At 39.4% G+C, this 771-nt stretch overlaps 1 protein-coding gene across 1 annotated transcript in view; it reads left to right on the top strand.

The window, feature by feature from the left end:
- LOC107629116 (osmotin-like protein) overlaps positions 462-771 on the top strand; it is a gene marked incomplete in the record, with an annotated part of 1,101 nt that continues 791 nt past the window's right edge. Inside the window, 1 exon segment of the mRNA XM_016331815.2 lies at positions 462-771. Within this exon segment, the coding sequence (XP_016187301.1) occupies positions 539-771 (233 nt within the window).

Here is a 771-nt window from a genome sequence, read left to right as displayed (position 1 = left end):
CTGTTTGGGCTGATCACGACTGACGAGTCTTGTGTGTGGGTTTTGGCAGCCTTTGCAGAAGTTGCTTCAAACGGCAAATATTATTGTGCACAGAGAAAGCCATTCACTACAAGTTTAGAATATTGTTCAATTAAATTAAATTAATAAAAAGTACTTTCAAGGTGAGGATAGATAAATACAATAGGAATAAACAAATATATTCAAGAGAGGATTAATATTGCTCAATTATCAAGCACACAGACAACAAGAGTAGGAAAACACAACTTGTCAATGCCAACTCCCAGAAAAATTAGTGAGAATGTGAGTGTGAGTGACCGAGTGGTATTTTCAATTACAATAATGTAAAGAAGATAATAATTTAAAATTATTTTATTTAATATTATATATTTATTTTAAAAATAATTCATACTCTTTCATTTATTAAAGCTTCAAATTTTATAACATTGCACTGTGCCTATAAATACCTTCAACCAAACACACCACAAACACCATTCTCTGCTTTGTCTTCCTCACAACCACAAACAAACAAAAAGCAGCAATGGCTCCTTCTTCTTCTTCTTCAACTCATTACTCACTTCTCATAATAATGCTTGCCACCACCTTCCTCCTGACACCCGCCAACTCCCTCATCCTCACTCTCGTCAACAACTGCAACTACACCGTCTGGCCCGCCATCCAACCTAACTCCGGCCACCCCGTCCTCGCAGCCGGCGGCGGCTTCCCCCTCCACCACTTCACCCACACTTCCATCCCCTTCCCGGACACCCACTG

The sequence above is a fragment of the Arachis ipaensis genome, chromosome B03, assembly GCF_000816755.2.
Source record: "Arachis ipaensis cultivar K30076 chromosome B03, Araip1.1, whole genome shotgun sequence".
NCBI classification, from domain to species: Eukaryota; Viridiplantae; Streptophyta; class Magnoliopsida; order Fabales; family Fabaceae; genus Arachis; species Arachis ipaensis.
This window is presented reverse-complemented; position numbering and strand designations above follow the sequence as displayed.